At 49.3% G+C, this 16410-nt stretch overlaps 1 protein-coding gene across 2 annotated transcripts; it reads left to right on the top strand.

The window, feature by feature from the left end:
* Nucleotides 1–1366: 1366 nt before the first annotated feature.
* Nucleotides 1367–14855, top strand: LOC116184217 (ectonucleoside triphosphate diphosphohydrolase 2-like). Of its 2 annotated transcripts, none has more exons than XM_085593795.1 (9): nucleotides 1367–1663; nucleotides 3674–3791; nucleotides 5293–5443; nucleotides 6229–6361; nucleotides 7740–7967; nucleotides 9113–9385; nucleotides 10667–10762; nucleotides 11747–11878; nucleotides 13105–14855. In XM_085593795.1, the coding sequence occupies exons 1-9, from the start codon at nucleotides 1550–1552 to the stop codon at nucleotides 13330–13332; spliced, it is 1473 nt and encodes a 490-aa protein (XP_085449921.1). In that variant the 5' UTR covers nucleotides 1367–1549; the 3' UTR covers nucleotides 13333–14855. The 2 variants fall into 2 exon arrangements, with proteins under 2 accessions (XP_085449921.1, XP_031362169.3); XM_031506309.3 differs by having other exon boundaries at nucleotides 1370–1663; nucleotides 6202–6361.
* Nucleotides 14856–16410: the final 1555 nt, after the last annotated feature.

Raw genomic sequence — 16410 nt, 5'->3', positions numbered from 1 at the left:
TCAGCACCTGGGGTCCCCAAATCTCTCTAGACATGGCCCATCCCCATCTCCTGGCCAAGCCACATCTTTTTACTTGTAAATCAGTTTCTAATATACACCCGGTCTCACCTGCGAGGGTGGGGGGCCTAATACAAACGAGCATAATCTAACAAGTATCCAATATTACACATTTCATACAAGGAATGGCGCGAATTATGTTTACTACACATAACCAGATGGTTCTGGAATATCTCCAGTGAGGGAGACTCCACTCCCTCTCTGGGCTGCCTGTTCAGAGCTTGGTCACCCCCACAGCAAAGAAATTCTTCCCCATGTTCAGGTGGAGCTTCCTGGGTGTCAGCTGCTGCCTCTTGTCCACTGCTGGGCACCAGGAGAGTCTGGTCCATGCTCGGACACCACCCTTTAGATACCCATACACACTGATGAGGTCCCCTCTGGGCTGTCTCTTCTCCAGGCTGAACAGACCCAGCTCCCTCAGCCTCTCCTCACAAGGGAAATGTTCCAGAGCCTTGGCCAACTTTGCAGCTCTCCACAGGCCCTGCTCCAGGAGCTTCCACATGGTGGGACTCTTGGGAGTGTCCTATGCAAGGCTAAGGGTTGGACTCGATCCTTGTGGGTTGTTATGGACAAATTCAATTGGGGAGGCTAATTATAGATAAATTAATTAACAAGAATTTATTAAGCAAGTGGTATTAAGCAAAAGGCAGCGCTGGGCAGCTGGGGAGTCTCTTCTCTATCATGGTGCATGCCCTCCCACTTTGACTTTTTTTTAATAGTCCTTTTTTCCTTTTTAAACCTTTTTATTTATTACATGGGTCACTTCCAAGTTCCTGGGGGTGTCTGAGGCTTCCTCATGGGCAGACAGCAATGAAAAGAGGAAACCACCAAAAACAGAGATGTGGCCTTTCCCTATTCCTGGTTTCACCTTCAGATCTACGACCAGTCTGTGGACATGAGCAATCAGCCAAATGCCTCAGTGCAAGCAGCCATGGAGTTTTCTTCTGAATTTCCATTTGCAGGGATGAGACTTTGTGGCACTGTCAGGAGAAAGCAGGCGTGTGTTTCAAGAAGCCTGAGCCTTGGTTGTTTTCCACAGGGAGGCTGTCAGAGAGGCTCATGCCCTCAGAAACAAAGTAAATCCAATGACAAGCAGTTTCCCCAGCTTCTAATTTGAAAGCTCACGCTGCCAGACGTGGAATACCAAAGGGATGAGTTTTGCCTGCCTTCTGCTGAGTTAACCCCACATTTGTGTTTACCTCAACCCCGCTGCCTGGGGCAGTTTCGAGGTTGCAGCGGTGCCGCTGCACAGCTCGCACAGGGATGGGCACAGAGCCCTCCTGTTATTTATGGGCAGCAGGGATGGAAGGGAAAGCAGAGCTCCCTGACACATCACAGCCAGGCCCACGCGTCCCTGTGGTCCCTGTGGCTTGGGGCTGGGCTGAAGTCAGAGCCGGGCCCTGGCCACGCCTTTCTGCTCTTTTTAAAGGTTATTAAAGCAGCCGGTTTGCTGCTCCACTGCTTCCTCTTTGGTGAAAGGAGAACACTCTTCATGTCTTGGCGAGAGCTGCTTCCCCCCTGGCTGGTGATCGTAGCGGGGCTGACGGGCATCGTGCTGCTCTGTGTCTCCACCAAAGATGTGCCCGTGGCCCCACTCAGGACCAAGGTAAGGGCTCTCCAGGGGGGAGACAGGCAGCTAAGCTGGGCTGTTTTGTTGCTTTTGACATTATTTTATTATTGAGCTACTTACAAACCGAGGAGGGAACTGAAACAAGACTGTCAGGACAGATTGGCGTCTTTCAACACGCTGTAGGTTTTCAAACCAGAAACAAGCCCCCTCCTTTGATTGGTCATGGAATGCGGGCTGGATATGGTCCATGGATCAGTGGAGATGCTCAGGGCAGGCTGAGGGGAGGCAGCCCATGTCAGGAGCTGCCCCAGAGCAACAAGGAACCAGTGGTGTCAGTGCAGGGAAAGAGCTAGGTCCCGCTCAAAAGTCTGTAGGAATGTGCCCCTGAACTGCTGCTTCTGTCTTAAAAACAAATTGTCTTTCATGCCTTCTTCTCTTTGGTCCTGTCTTGATTTCAGTCAAAGAGCCGGTGTGCTCCTCACAGCTGGGTCAGGTCTTGGGGGGTTAATGCTCACCTGCTCTGTCTCTTGATGCTCCCATTGCTGAGGTGAGCTCAGTGGCACATCGTGGTTCCACCCAACAGAAGGAGGCTATCCTGGGTGTTTAGAAATAGCACCCCTCCTCCATGTTCCTCTCAGAAACAAAACTCAGTTAAAACCCCTCTTATTGCTCCTTGTTCTGTCCTTTCCTGGTGTTGAGCTGGGCATAAATGTGGTGATCCCTCCCCTTCTCCCTTGGGGTCTCAGCAGCAGCCTCTAATTTTCTGAAGGAGAAAAAAAATTCCACGTTTCTCCACCAATGCCATTCCTTTCTTCCTCTTCAGCAGCAGCCAACATGTCCCTGCTAGAAATCCGAGCTGTCACTGGTGTGGGAGGGTGCCAGCAGGCTGGGGCAGGGAGCTCCAGCCTCCTTCCGCATTGCTGCTCCAGCCCAGCCCCACCAGCCCCTGGCCTGGCTGCCAGGACTGGTGCAACTGGGAGCTCCAGGAGGGCAGCAGGCAGCCAGCCTCACTCAGAGCCTGCAGCCAGCTCTGGCTGGTGCTGAAACCCTTCTGGTGGCATTAACATCAACCTCTCAGGAGGTTTCTCCTCCCACTCAGTCACAGCTCTATTTGTGTGTGAGATCCAGCTTTGACCACGCACTAGCATGCAGCTCATGAGTTTTCTTCCTGTCTGTGTAGGAGATGTCCCAAACTGGGGTCATGTAAGAGGAGCAGAGGAGCCCTAGGTTAGCTCTGGAGCTATTTTGGGTGTGGGGACAGCCAGACCTGTGCTGCAGGGTAGTCCAGTGGCCTCCCCTTGCTCTCCTTCATATTCTGGAAGCAGCAAGGCTTGGTCAGCAGCAAACAAACACTGGGGACAAGAAGACAGAGAGCCCTTGGTTTGGGCAATAGCAGAGCTGCCCGGGGACAAGGGGTGAGCTGATCATGTCCACTGCTGCTGCTCTTCCTGCCAAGACATCATCTCTGTCTCTGAGGGGCTGCTGTGTTGAACAGCGTCTGTGCTGGTTGCTGCAGCTCCTACAGCTCTGCACACAAACCTAAGCCTGTGTCACACCCTCACTGCAGTGGGACATCAAAGAGACACAGGAGTCCTGGGTTTCCTGGGACAAGTCTGCTGCAGCCCTCCAATTCCTTCACAAAAACCTGAGCAAACCAACCAGCAGCAGTTTGAGTCCCAGAATCAGTGGAGAAGAGTGCCATCTCCCACTGCTTTAGGACCTGTTTTTCCTGAGCTCCAGGTGGCTCAGCTCTCAGGGGAAGCCCTCTGCCTGGTTTCAGGAGCAGCTCCAGTGCATGCCACTGTAGGGCTGATGTATTTCTGGGCGTTTCTTCACTCCTGCTGTTCCTCATATATATTCAGAAACGCAGATGGTTCCCTGCAAATCCTCATCATCTTCTGGCTTCACCTGCTCTTTGAATGTCACAAGCAAACTCAAGCACTGCAGTGCAGACCCAGAATACCTATATATGCTTGGTAACCCTACAGAATCAGTCAGCATGCATTCACTAGTGTTTTTCAGTAGAATGTTCTGGGGTTCTTCCAGTATGGCATTGTTCTGGATGCTGGCCCATCCCGCACCATCCTGTTCATCTACCAGTGGACAACCACCAAGGCAAACAAGACCGGGGTGATCAGAGGATGCAGCTCCTGCCCTGTGCAAGGTAAGGTGCCCATTTCCTGCTCAATGGTCCATGCAACTGGCATGGGATGGATGGAAAAACAGAGACCTGTGCATGGACCAGTGCCATAAATTCCTTGGCTCCCCCAGCTGTGCACAGAAATAGTAAAGCACAAGTTGCTTATTTTCAGCATGACTCTTCTCGACTGGGTGGATTTAGCCACACACAGTTGCACATCAGGCCCTTGGCAGTAGCAGGTGTCAGGATTTTGGGGCTGCTGCAGGCAGGGAAACATGCAGAGAGGATGTGGCTTGTCTTGATGTGCACATGGATCAGTGATAGAGCCAAGGTTGCTGGAGCTTCTCACCCAGGAGAGGCAGTGAACAGCAATGGAGACAAATCTGACTGCAGGATGACTCCTAGTATCTTCTCCTGACTGTGGAGAAGAGGAGGACTCCTGGCCTCCTCCTGACTGTGCCCTGGGCAGTAAGTGGGGTAGCTCCAGGACAAGAGAGCTGCAAAACTCCAATTCCCTATATCGCATCTGACAGCACAAACTGAGTTCAGCTTGCCTTTAGGTGTTCCCATTTCAGAGAATTTGGCGGTTTTCCTCATTAATTTGAATCAGTTTGGCCCTGCCAATGCCAGCTGAGAGGGTTTCATGCATTAATGCATGGGGTTTTCCTTCCCTATCTCCTAATCTTGCTTTGATGTTAAAGCCTGGTTATAGTGGGATGCTGGGAAGGACTGAGCCCTCAGCAGCAATGTGCTGTGGGAGGGCAGCTGCACAGCAAGCAGGGAACAGGGTTTGTGCCCTTGCAGGCTGTAAACAACTGAAATCACACAGAGAAGATGCAAGAAGGGCTCCCTGAAACCTTGTACATGTCCCTCGTTCAGCAGCTGGGTTAAGCAGCAGCTCTGTGAGGCAGTTTGCTGCCAGCAGCAGCACAAGAGGCCCAGGCAGGTCTCAAGCCCCAGTTTGAGGGGCCCTGTCTGCATGGCAGCACAGCCACAGAGAGCAAAGCACGTGGTGAGGGAATCAGGAGAACAGCAAAGGGAGACTCTTCCTGGGTAGTAGTTCAAAACCAACATTTAAGACTCCACTGACTGCTGGAAAAATGAGTCAAGGCTGGCACACAGCTTCCCTCTGCAGAGCACTGGCTTCCTCTAGGGCAGGGGGCTTGATGGCTGGAGGGAGGACAGAGGTGATACATCAGCCTCTGTGTGTCCTTTGCTTATTTCTATAGCAACTAAAGCCACATTTCTTCCTCTGTGGGCTGAGACAGCCTCAGCTGCTGCAGCAGTCATGTGGCTGGTAGAGATGTCTCATCTGCAGAGCAAGGGTAGTCTTAATGTAATTTGGGATTTCTATGCACGTTTTGGTCTCAGTTCCATATTTTAGCAGGATGGATACCTGGAAGACCTCCTTCATCCCACCTGTGACAGGTTCTGTCTTACCCATGGATAGCAATCTCTGGGGTAACAGCTCTCACAGTTCTCCCATAACTTCCCTTAAAATTCCATTCTGTTCCATGGTCCTCAGGTCCAGGAATCTCCAGCTACTCAGATTCTCCTCAGAAAGCTGGGAAGAGCTTGGAGCCATGTTTGAACTGGGCCCAGAACGAGATCCCAGCAGAGCAGCACAGCCAAACCCCCCTGTACTTGGGAGCCACCGCCAGCATGAGGCAGCTGAAGTGAGTGAATGTTTCAAACCCACACCCAGAGACCAGCACACATCAAGGCATCATTCTGTAACAGGCATCTCACCCTGTCTGCTCTGCAGTATGAGCCATCCCTAATCTGCTAGCCAGCTAAACCTTCCTCAGGCCCTGAAGAGAGGAGCATGGCATGGCTGTGTCTCCATGTGTTGCCTCAGGCAGCCATGAAGATGACAGTCCTGCAACTGCTGCCAGGTTGACAGTGTCTCCTTCACTATTACACTTTCACAATTAGTGCCTGGGAAAACACCCATCAGTCTGGAAGCTGAAGTGGTTTCAGTTTGTGTGACAGCCCACATGGGCTTGCAGGAGTGCTTCTTGTCAGCAAATTGGAAATGGTGGTGGGAAGGTTCACCTTATCACACAGTCTTGTGGACCTTCTTCTCAGTCACCACATTACTGGGACCTTTATCTCCTTTTAGACACTGGGGAAAATTAAGGTCAGGAGAGGACCAGGCCAGTGGGATAGGGCCAGAGGATTTCCTCAGTGACAGAGGGTACTAAGGTCCTAAATTCTTAAACAGTGGCACAGTTGTTCAAACCAGCCCTCTGCTGTTCTTGCCTCCAGTGCCACGCGAGGAGAGAGGGAAGCAGGAGTGGGATTGTCACTGTGTCTCTGGGCTACTACCCAAAGTAGGGAGCACAGCAGAAGCCCTGCAGTGTGTCCTCACTGCAGGCAGCTCCTGGCAGGGTCCTGTAACATCAAATGTACCTTCTTTTTCTTTTGTGTTTAGCCTCACCCATCCCATCCTCTCTGACAGTCTCCTTGCAGCTCTGACTGGCACCCTGAAGTCATCTCCCTTCAGCTTTCAAGGAGCACAAATCCTGTCCAGCCCAGAGGAAGAAGCATTCAATTGGGTTGCTGTTAACTATGTCCTGGAGAACTTCTTCAAGGTAAAGGATGATTCTCCCTGGGGCACACAGAGCTGGGCTGAGCAGCTCCTGTTAACAGACAGCCACAGAGACAAGTGGTGGGATGGGAAAACCCCTGTACTTAAAACAATGCTTCAGCACAACTTCCACTGCCTTTCAGAGGAGGCAGCTTAGATCCAGCACCAGCTGGTTGAGGTGATGTGGCACAGGGTGCCCAGAGCAGCTGTGGCTGCCCCATCCCCCCATCCCTGGAAGTGTCCAAGGCCAGGTTGGACGAGGCTTGGAGCAGCCTGGGACAGTGGAAGGTGTCCCTGCCCATGGCAGGGGGTTGGAATGAGGTGAGCTTTAATATCCCTCCCAACCCAAACCATTATTGGATTCCATGGTCATAACTAGGCTGAAGAACCCAATCTCTGCTCTGGCCTTCCATGAACACATCCATGCAGTTGCCCTAACAGACGTGAGACTTTTTGGCCAGCACATCCAGGATGCTCATGTAGATGACCTTACATAGCCTGGCCATGGGGCATCAAACAGGAGTTTCTGCTGTTTGTGGAGTGCTGTGGGATTGCCACTGGAGTCCAGCTGTCCCATTGGGAGTCTTGTGGGTGGTAGAGAAGCAGATTCTGTTGCTGCCAAACCAAAAGCCACTCTCAGTGAGACAGCAGGGAGACCTGTTCTGTATTTAGAAGGCACTTGTTAAACAAAAAGAAAATAATTTCAGTTTTCTTGTTTCACCCATCACTTCTTAAGCCTAAGAACTCAGAGGGCAAGAGAAAGGTGGGTCAGACTGAGTTATTCTTCATCAGGGATGTGAAAAGCAGTTCTGATAGCCAGCAGCAAGCACACACTGGTTAGGGAATTGTCAGACCTGTTGACAGTAGGTTCAGAGTGTTCAGATTCAGACTTCCTCCAGCCAGGCTCAAAGTGTTTACCCCATGTAAACTCTCCTGCCTGTCCTGTGAACTTCAGCATTGCCAAAGTGAGTTCTGCAGGACTGCAGGAGATGATGCCACAGGTTTCTGACAGAAGGATCACTTTAGCATCAAGGCAGCACTTGAAACCCGTATCTGCCCTCTTGGAAATGTCGCTGCCACTCCTCACCACCCTCACCACTGTCCCCTTCTCCTGCCTGCTGAGAGCACTGCCTAGTGCAGCCATCCAGGCTGGACAGACCTGTTTGCCCCCACAGGCTGCTCTGTGCAGGTGACAGTGGCTGTATACTGGCTCCTCTGTTCCCTCTGAAGCCACTGGTTCAGCATCCCTATGTGGTCAAAAAAGTGTTGGGCTATGGGCACTTTCAAGCTGCTTTCTCTCTCTGTGCACTAATGCTGGCATTTGGCTGTGACTGAGATGGAGAAGTCTCAAGGATTGACCTCTCTTGTTCTTTTTGGGTCAGTATGACTGGCAAGGACAGTTGGTCCCCTCCAAGAAGGGGATGGCAGGAGTCCTGTCCGTGGGAGGAACCTCAGCACAGCTCACTGCTGAGCTGGAAGAAGAGAAGCAGGCCCCAGAGGAGGGAGTGAGGCTGCAGCTCTATGGGCAGACACGCAGGGTGCACACCCGCCAGTGCCCCTGCCACGGCACGGAGCAGCTCCGCCACAGGCTGCTCTGGGTGCTCATCCAGGTGAGTCTCTGCTCTGGGTGCTCATCCAGGTGAGCCTCTGTGCTCATCCAGGTGAGCCTCTGCTCTCATCCAGGTCAGCCTCTGTGCTCATCCAGGTGAGTGTCTGCTCAGGGGCACAACACCACCAAATGGCAGCTGCACAAGGTGTGGTAATGGGCAAAGTGTCAATCACTTTAAAGTCAATCCCTCCTCAGTGGAGGCTGTTTGCATATATTAGAAAAACCCAGTGCATTTGTAAAACTTTCCCTCCAAGCAGACACATGAGCACCAATTCAAAGGTTTCCTGCTTACAGGTTCTATTTGGTTCCTACTTAATACACACAAGCAAAAAATTGCTCTTCAGAAGTGTCAACATCACCTTCAGGGTGAGGAGAGGCAAGCCTTGCCTTGGCAGTTCCTAGGAACTGCTCCTCCATCCAAGAATGGGAGCACCCAGAAACCAACTGGGATCTTCCATTTGGGGTATTTCCTTTGCTGACTTTAACAGAGCAATATTTTATTTTGAAAACATGCCAGTGTTTTGGTTCTTCCAAACTTTATTTCACTTGGGGAATGGATGGGGGGGAAGAAAAGAGTGGCATATGATGGTGTAAGTTCAAGAATTGCCATAGTTCTCATCAAAACTGTGTTTTTCAGGAATTAATTGCTCCCTACCCATTCACTTTCCTCCCTATAAACCCCACTTGCCCTTATTTGAGACCTGAATGTTGCACATTGAACACCAACTTCACCACAGTTATAGTGCTAAATTGCTGGAGATAAGAAACACTGATTCTTGTGAGGTTGAACCATCTTGAAGGCAGATCAGAACAGCTTCGTTTTTTCAACTAGAAAGAGCACAGGATGCACAAAATTGTATTTGTGCTCTGAGGGGGGATGGTAGGGCTGGGACTCATCACCTCTCAGCAGGTCCAGTCACTGCACTGGCCCTGAGCTCAGCAGGAGCTGGGACCTGGCTGGGCCTCGTGGTTGACTTGATGACATAAGATTTAGCAAAGCTTTCACAGCCTCCCTGCTCCATCTCAGCACTGTGGTGCCTGGGGAAAGCTGTTTCTAACCATGTTACATTCTCTCTTCCTGTGTGAAGCTCTGGGACACCAATGTCCTCTCTTGCTGCCTCTGTCCTTGTTTTATTCTGCCTCCAGGATCAGAGAAGTGCTAAAACCGTGTCCAATCCCTGCTGGCCCCTCACCTATTCCCAGGAAGTGCAGTGGCAGTCACTGCATGCTGGGCCTTGTGCTGCCAGTGATGACACACGGGACATCCCTGGCCCCAAGGAGATCTTCAACATCACAGGCTCCAGCAATCCCACAGCCTGCATGAACCTCGTGCAAAGCCTGCTCAACTCTTCCTCTTCCTGCAGCTTTTTCAAGCATTCCCTCAGCAGTGATCTCAAACCCCTTCAGACCAGGCTTCTGGTGAGTTCTCATTTACACTGGGGTAAGCAATTTGCATGAGGAACACGTGAAATGGGACCAGTTTGACCATTAATAAATATAGTGGCAACATCCAGACCATGACAGTCCTGCCCTCTCCCTGTCATTGCCACACAGCTGTTCAAACATGGACCACGGCTTCCCACAGTGACTGTGGGGGAGCTTTTTTCATCTGTCTCCCCAGTGTCTGCTGCTGAGACCAACTCTAGGGCTCCATGGAGCCAGCAGGGACGGGACAGTCAGGAGCTGTGTGCTGAGCAGGTCTTCCCACAGAAGGTCTGTGGTACAGACCTCTGCCCCTCTCTTAGCAAAATTCTGGTCATGCTGCACCACAAGCACCCTTCTACCTAAGAACCTGGCCAAAGTCACTGGACTCTTAGGCCAGGAGTAGCTCAAGATCCTAGGACAAGCAGAGGGCATTTCCAGGGAGGGTAATTGGAAATTTCCCCAGCTCCCTGCTCCTGAGTCTCCCATGGACGTGGTGCTGAGGAGCATCGGGATCTCAGTCCTCAGCACCGGTGAAGTTACACCATGAATATTGTGCTCAGTTTTGGGCAAGAACGGCACTGAGAACCTGGAGCATGTCCAGTGAAGGGAACAGAGCAGGGCTGAACCCCAGGAGTGGCTGAGGGAGCTGGAAAGGGGCTCAGCCTGGAGAAAAGGAGGCTCAGGGGTAACCATGTGGCTCTGCACAGCTCCTGACAGGAGGGGACAGCCGGGGGTATCAGGCTCTGCTCCCAAGGACGGGAGGAGAGGGGATAGGCTCAGGCTGTGCTAGAGGTGGTTTAGACTGGATATTAGGGAAAATTCCTTCACCAAAAGGGTTGTCAAGCCCTGGCACAAGCTGCCCAGTGCAGTGGTGGAATCACTGTCCCTGGAGAGATTTAAAAGCTGTGTAGGATGCGGCACCTAGGGACATTGTTTAGTGGTGGGCTTGGCAGTGCTGGGTTAATGGTTGAACTTGATTTTAGACATCTTCTGCAACCAATATGATTGATTCTATGACCAGTCTACTTATCCAGGCAGGGCCAGGAAGGCTGCTGGATGCATGCTAGGAACAGACCTGTTTCCATCTCCAGATAGCAACAGCTCTGCCCATGTCCCTTTGAGCCCTTTCCAAGGCACTGGAACCAACCCTGCACACCAAGGGCGCCCTGGCAGTGCTCAGCCACTGCCCCTCACTTCCCTAGGGGTAATTTCTGGTGTGCAGTGCAAGGACACAGAGCACAGTCCCACCTGATATTATTTCTGCTGCTGTTGTAGGTGGTTTCTGAGGCCATGGATTTCATGAGAGGAACTGCACCTTCTCCTGACTTGGGCCAGGCTGTCAAGAGGCTGTGTGGGATGTCCGTCAAAGAGGTAATTGTGGAGTAACTCGGTGTGCAGGGAGAGCGGGAAGCAAGGAACAGTTTGCTGCAGAAGCACTCAGGGCTCAGACTGAAAGAGCTGTAACTTACTGACTCCCTCAGGGAAAAATTTGGATTTGTCTGGATTTTTTGGGGTTTGTTTTTTTGTGGGGCTTTTCTTTGGGGGTTGTTTTTGTTTTTGTTTTTTTTTTTGAGGAAACAGGCTCCACTTATTTTCCTTCCTCTTAAATCCCAGCTGCTGCTGGTAACACTTGGACCTAATTAAATAAAAAGCCATAAACACCTTTTACAGTATTTTAAGGAGTAAACAGGAAGGTTGTTTACTCGCTCCTGCACATCACCTTGGTCTTTCTGTTATCCTTCTGTCCTTAAGTGCAAGGGACATGAGCACTCAGACTCCAGAGTTACTCCCATTTCACCTGGGTCCACAGAGCCCAAGCCAGAGGGAGTTTGTTACTTCTTCCCCTGAATTGGTGGTTATGAGGTCACCCTCATTTGCATTTACACTAATGGAGCATCCACAGTAACATTCAAATGGGGCAATTTCTCCAGGGTTTGTTAATGAGACACAAGCAGTCCCCTAAACCATTCTCTTCTGGAAAGAGGAGAAAGATCCCCAAGTTCCAGTTGGGAGAAAGGCTGCAGCATCAGCTCAACCTCATTAGAGAGCAGGGAATCAATCCTACCAAGCAATTCACCAGCAAGGCAACCTGGCTGTCAGTGCTGCTGCTCTTGGATCTGGCGTAGTAAGATGGGAACAAAGGCAGTAACAGATGACATGGATTTCTACCCCACAGCCCAGTGAATGCATGAAATGTGGTTGCAGCCTGCATAGGACAAACACCTCCTCCAGTCCCAGAGTCAGCTTCAGAACAGGAAAGGAGAGGTTGTAGCAGGCCTGAAATTCGACTATTGAGTATTTACTGCTTTTATTTTTCTCCCCCATTGTCTTTTTTTGTTCTGGAAATGGCACCAGTTGATTAGGGAGTCCCAAGCAAGCCTGGATACACTTGTTGATTACTGCACTGTGTCTGCCTTCATCTTCCATCTCAGTACAAGAGGATACACACTTGACTTGGACCGGCCTGCTTGGACTGCATTCCAGAAGGTCAGTTCCTACAGCACAGTGCTCCCAGTTACCAGGAGGGCTGGTCCCAGTACAGCCAGTCTGTTCCCACACTGCCAAGCCCTAACCAGCTGGGCTTCTCCAGCAGGACAGTTTTGTAAAATGGATTCACAGTTGTTATAAACAAGAAAACCAGTGTCAAAGAGCCAGAGATTACACTTGTCCTCTCTGAAAAACACATGGGTCAAAAATCTTGTCTGGTTCAACACCATCTTTAGAAATCTGTGTTGACAGGGAAGGAAGTACAGCCTGATCTCCACTTAACGCTAAGGACAAGCTGCTGATAATATTTCCTGAACCAAAAGGTGCTTCCCTACCTTTTTGCAACCGCCTTTATACTCATGAGGGTTGATAAATACCTTATCATCTTAGAATCCTAGACTGATTTTGGATTGGAAGGAAATTTAAAGCTCCTCTCATTCCATCCCCTGCCATAGACTGGAACACCTTTCACTATCCTACATTGCTCCAAGCCCCATCCAGCCTGGCCTTGGACACTTCTAGGGGTGCAGGGGTAGTCACAGCTTCTCTGGGCACCCTGTGCCAGGGCCTCATTACCCTACCAGAGAAGAATTTCTTCCTAATATCTAATAATTTAACCTAATCTCTAATAAGTTATGAAATTGCTCCAGGATCTGGAGGCCCTAAGGACAGGGAGATTTGATTCAGATCATTCCCTTCACAAAAGAAAGCTTGTTCCCAGACCTCTTCACAACTGACAATCACAGCCATGGTCTCATGAGCGGGGCCAAGTAGTGACCATCAGAAAAGGCAGGTAATGAGGTAGGTCCAGGACACCCAGGGAGCCCAGCCTGGAAAGACAGAGACAAGCAATCTAAACCATACATCTGAAGTTCAACCAGGGCCAGAGAGACAACTGTCCACAATGCAGACTTGAGATCCACTAGAAAAACCCATCAATAAGCAGAGAACAGCACTCCCTACAACAGTCTGCTTTAGGAGAGAGGGACCTGTCCAGGCCAGAGCTTACATGGAGTGCCCATGCCCGTGGGCAGGGGTGTGGGTGAAGTGCCATTAAAGCCTGCTGATGTACTCAGGGCACTGAGAGCGGGAGAGCTCCTCATTGCAAGCCAAATCCTTGCATCAGTCTCAGATAATGCATACAAAGCCTTGGGCCCATGCACAGAAACACAGCTGGGGTCCAGGCTGCCTGCTTCTCTTCTGACCTCTCCTTTTTATTTCAACAGATGGGTGATAGATCATCTGGCTGGACTCTTGGGTACCTGCTGAGTCTGACCAGCACCATCCCCCAGGATAGCCCAAGCTTCCTCAAGGGGATCGAGCCGGGGGTCTGGTCCTTGCTCCTGATCCTCTTCGTGGTGCTGCTCATGGGCTCCTTCCTGCGCATCTCGTACCGAGTGATGGCCAAGGAGAGCAGCTCCAGTCACAGGAACAGCAGTGTTTTTGATGACTGACGGTTTTCTGTGACTCAGGACTCTTGTCAGAGCACAGTCACCAGGGTCCAGACAGAAATCACAGAGGTGTAAGTCACTGCAGGATGCAAGTGATTTTCCTGAAGGGCTCCCAGCAACTTGCTGGTACTTGCACTACTGTACTTTGAGACAATGGATCCTGCTCCACAGGAAGTCTGTGATTCCTGGTGGATGGCAAGCTATTCATTCTCCAAACAAGAACAGCCTGCATGCCTCTTCCTTGGGCTACAGCTGGGATTACTCATGTCAGACACGAAATTATGCCTCTGAGCAGGCAGGCTATTATTATTATACATATATATAATATAATATTAGCTATTGTGAAGCTAATATTGTATGCTCCTGTCAAATCAGAAAAGGTGGTGTCTAAAAAGCATGCTCTGTCCTCTTCTGTGGCCTCTCAAGAGATGATACCTGCAGTATTGCCATTAGTGAAGACTGGAAGGGCATTAAAATACAGTCAGAATATAAGAGCCAACTGCTTCCATGTTCTAGGGAAAATGCAAGGATGTTCTGCCTGATCTGTCTGTGCTTCCATCTAAGTGATGACAGCCATGTGTCTCTTCAATGAACACTCCTGCTGACCAGGAATCCTTCAAAACCAATCCTTCTTAGTCTTGGCCTCTACAAAATTGCGGAGGATCAAAGGAGAAACAAAGGGCACAGATGCACAGCTGAGTTTTTGTCTCTCAGCTGAGTCATGGCCACACAGGGTTAAAATTGCCAATTTAAACTCTTTAGCAAGGACTCAAATTAACATTTAATTTCACATTTGCTAAATCTGGTCTCACACTGGGCTGAGGTTCAACTGTTTGTTCATTTGCACTGACCTGCTTCTCTTGCTGACTTTGGAAGTGTCTCAGCTGACACTGCCCTTTAGACCTGAGCAGACTCAGGAACAGAAGCTTTCCTAATTGTCACTTTCATATTTCAACATGACCAGAGTTACTTTATGATCTAATAATCAGCATTCCCCTGGGACCTGGCAGTCATTCCAGCTCCTCTGGTCTGTTCTGCATGTCTGAAAGATGAGGTGCTGTACAAATTCTGTGTTACTGTGAAGAAAAGGGATCGATTCACAAGCAGTCCTTTTACTAAGGCATTTAGAGCTCACTTCTCAACTGCTTCAGAGACTTAAAATACACAGACTGCTAAGAGCCTCAGGGAGGAGTGTCTCCAAGGCTTTTCAGACCACTTTAAACAGAAATGTAAATGCTCACAGATGAAGTGGTGAGCCTTGTAGGATTTTTAAAACTACCATGGCACCTAAATCCTTTCAAATCTGATTATTCGTCCCTTGTGCTCCCAACTGATAATACGGGACACACACACCCCATAATATTGGGATATTCATACATTTTCAGGCCAATTAATGAAGGTTTGGAACCTGCCAGTCAAGTTTAGAGGGCTGTGGAAACAGACTTAAACAAGCTTCATATTCATTTCTTTGAGTTGCACGTTAGATATTTTTAATTATATCATGTCATTAAAGATATTTTAATAGACTGTCTGTGTTATTCTTGGCAAGAGATCAAAGCAGGGGGGTTATTGTGAACACAGTGTTTCAGTGAGCAGGATGGGGGTGCTGCTGCTGCCTCTACTCAAGAGCTGTTTTGCTGTGTACTTTCAGGGTACACAGTGAAAACTCCTGAAGGCACTTTCTTTCCTGTGAAAGAAAAAGATTTCAGATAACCCAGCTGCCGGTATTTAGTTGACGAGAGACATGCCTACACCTTTTGATGTGTTCTTTGCACAAACCATCTGAAGAAGGTAGGAGGCATGCAGGCAAGGTGGCATAGAAAAAATAAAGAGGTTATCATGGAGTCAGCAATATCAGGGAAATTCCTGAGACTTCATTCATCCTGCACCTGGAAATGCAATCCTTTAACAGAGCTCTAGCTTGGTGACTTGACAGCATAGGGGTGAGCTCTGGGATTCCTGTCTCAGATTTGGAACATGCTGAGGAAGATCCTACCACTGTCAGAAATGGAAACAAGCCAGTGAGATGCCAGGAACTCCTGGACCCCAGGTGCTCTGGCCTGTCAGTCATTGCACCTTCTTGAATTGGAATAGATCACAGGGTCCAAGAGAAAAGGATATCAGCCAGAACTTCCCCAAGCTCTTGTTTAGAAGCTTTGGGACTTCCACACAGATAATAAGTGGGTAATTAGGCAATGAGCTCAGCGTGGCTTTCTGACATTTCACTTTTGCCTTGCACATGCCACTGAATTAAATCCCTGCCCCTTGAGCCACTTTGACAATGAACACTGCTCTGCCATGAAGAAACCCACAATGACTTCTTCTTCTGACAGATAAAAACATTTATAGATGTTTTCACTACATGATAAAATAGATTGGGATTTTAAAACTGGTATTTTGGAATTAAAAAGGGGTATAAAATAACAAAATGGGGAACCTATGAGAAGAAAGGAGACTAATATTGGTAATATATTCCTTCCTCCCAGGTCTCTATAGAGCAGCTTGTTCATGTCAGCCCCACAATAAGTTTGCAGAATAAATCCCCAGATTGCCTAGACAGTTGAAATCTACTTAAAAGGAGATTCTAGATGAACTCACTCACATTGAAACAAAGATGCTTGCAGGCCTTTGGTTACAATGCAACTGTGGAAATGATAAATAAAAAGGATTTTCTAACTGTCTGTAAATTCTTTATGTTTATATACAGGGCCCTCACTTCTCACTCAGGCTGAACCACGGCAGAGATCTTCTGGCTGATAATAAAGTCTGCTCATGTGCAACTGCAGTTCTGCTGCCGTCAGCAAATACCAATAAGAAGGAGATAAAAAGTATTAGATAAAAAAATTGACACCAGAAAGCACTTTCTCTTTTTTGGCTTCACACAACAGGGTGACTGACGTGCTCCTGGCTATTAGGGCTTAACTGTCATTTAGGCATCCCAAAGCACCATGGATTCTCAACCAGTACTCCCATCTGAGCTGTCCCAATGAATTCCCATTAATATTGAGGGAAATTGTTTGTTGCCTGCAGTTCCACTCTGCAGTACCCACAGGGCCTGAGTTGTTTCTTTCTTCCCATTCT

This window comes from Lonchura striata, chromosome 17 (genome assembly GCF_050655825.1).
Source record: "Lonchura striata isolate lonStrDom1 chromosome 17, ASM5065582v1, whole genome shotgun sequence".
NCBI classification, from domain to species: domain Eukaryota; kingdom Metazoa; phylum Chordata; class Aves; order Passeriformes; family Estrildidae; genus Lonchura; species Lonchura striata.
Note: the sequence above shows the minus strand (reverse complement) of the source record. Positions and strands in the feature narration are given on the sequence as shown.